This window comes from Cebus imitator, unplaced genomic scaffold (genome assembly GCF_001604975.1).
Source record: "Cebus imitator isolate Cc_AM_T3 unplaced genomic scaffold, Cebus_imitator-1.0 Scaffold741, whole genome shotgun sequence".
Classification (NCBI taxonomy): domain Eukaryota; kingdom Metazoa; phylum Chordata; class Mammalia; order Primates; family Cebidae; genus Cebus; species Cebus imitator.
The window spans coordinates 96,282-97,515 of NW_016108056.1; the positions used below are offsets into that span (position 1 = coordinate 96,282).

Sequence of the window (1,234 nt, forward strand, 5' to 3'; positions counted from 1 at the left end):
TTTTTTTAAGAGATGGGGTTTCACCACGTTGGCCAGGATGGTCTCGATCTCTTGACCTCATGATCCACCCGCTCGGCCTCCCAAAGTGCTGGGATTACAGGCATGAGCCACCCCGCCTGGCCCCCTAGATCTCTTTTCAAGAGCCTTACTGGTTGGACGCAGTGGTTCACACCTATAATCCCAGCCCTTTGGGAGGCCAAGGCAGGCAGATCACCTGAGACCAGCCTGGCTAACATGGTGAATCCCCCTCTCCACTAAAAATATAAAAATTAGCCAGGTGCTGTGGTGGTGTGCACCTATAATCCCAGCTACTTGGGAGGCTGAGGCCCAATAATCACTTGAACCAGGGAGATGGAGGTTGCAGTGAGCTGAGATCGCCACTGCACTGCAGCCAGGGAGACAGAGTGAGACTCCATCTAAAAAAAGAAAAGAAAAGAAAAAGAAAAAAGCCTTTCCAAGCATTGAATCTCCTCTTACCCCAAGGCACTCACCTCCAATGGTGCTCTCCTGGTACTCATGGAACTGCCCTTTGACAAAACGTAATACCAGGCTTGACTTTCCCACTGCAGATTCTCCCAGCAGGACCAATTTGAACTGGCATATTTTGCTGGCCTGGGGTTGCCCATTGGGCCTAGCTGTGCTTCTGCTAGTCATGGCCAGATTATCAGAGTAGGAAAGGGTGGAGGGAGGGGGATGCCGTAAAGGCGGGGGGGGGAAGGGGAGGGGATTTCCAGGCTTCAACAGTCCTGCAAGAAAAAAAAGTGAATAAAATTAGACATAGGTCCATTGAACTGCAATTGCTTTTCAGAAAAATGATAGAATCTCTTCATCTCCTTGCTCCTATGAGGACTTAGCTCTTGCAATCATCCACTATTGACAGGTTATACCTCTGAGAAGGTCCCAGGCAGCTGATACTCAGTTCTAAGAGTTGGGAACTTGAACAAAATAAGAACTGCTTCTAGAGTTTGCCCTATCACATAATCTCTAACTGCCAAGGGAGCTGAAATAGAGAGATTGAAAACTGAGAGATTTTAATTCCCTAGTAATTTCCCACCAGGTCTTTAAGATTTTTTTGTTTGAGTCACACAAACTGATCAACCTTTGGTTGGCCTGAAGAATATCCAGATCCACCCAAAGGTACCCTAGATCCCCTGTATCTCCTTGGCATCCGGGTGCTGTGTTCTTTTTCTTTTAGCTCTTTGTCAGAATGAGAGATTCACTATAGGGCTGTGGG

General features: G+C 47.5%; 1 protein-coding gene across 2 annotated transcripts in view; it reads right to left on the reverse strand.

The window, feature by feature from the left end:
* RAB5B (RAB5B, member RAS oncogene family) overlaps window positions 1-1,234 on the reverse strand; it is a 23,085-nt gene that overhangs the window by 8,364 nt on the left and 13,487 nt on the right. For both annotated transcript variants that reach the window (XM_017519404.2, XM_017519405.2), the window contains one exon: window positions 492-746. In XM_017519404.2, coding sequence (XP_017374893.1) covers window positions 492-654 — 163 coding nt within the window. In that variant the 5' untranslated portion in view covers window positions 655-746. The remainder of the gene's footprint in view (window positions 1-491; window positions 747-1,234) is intronic.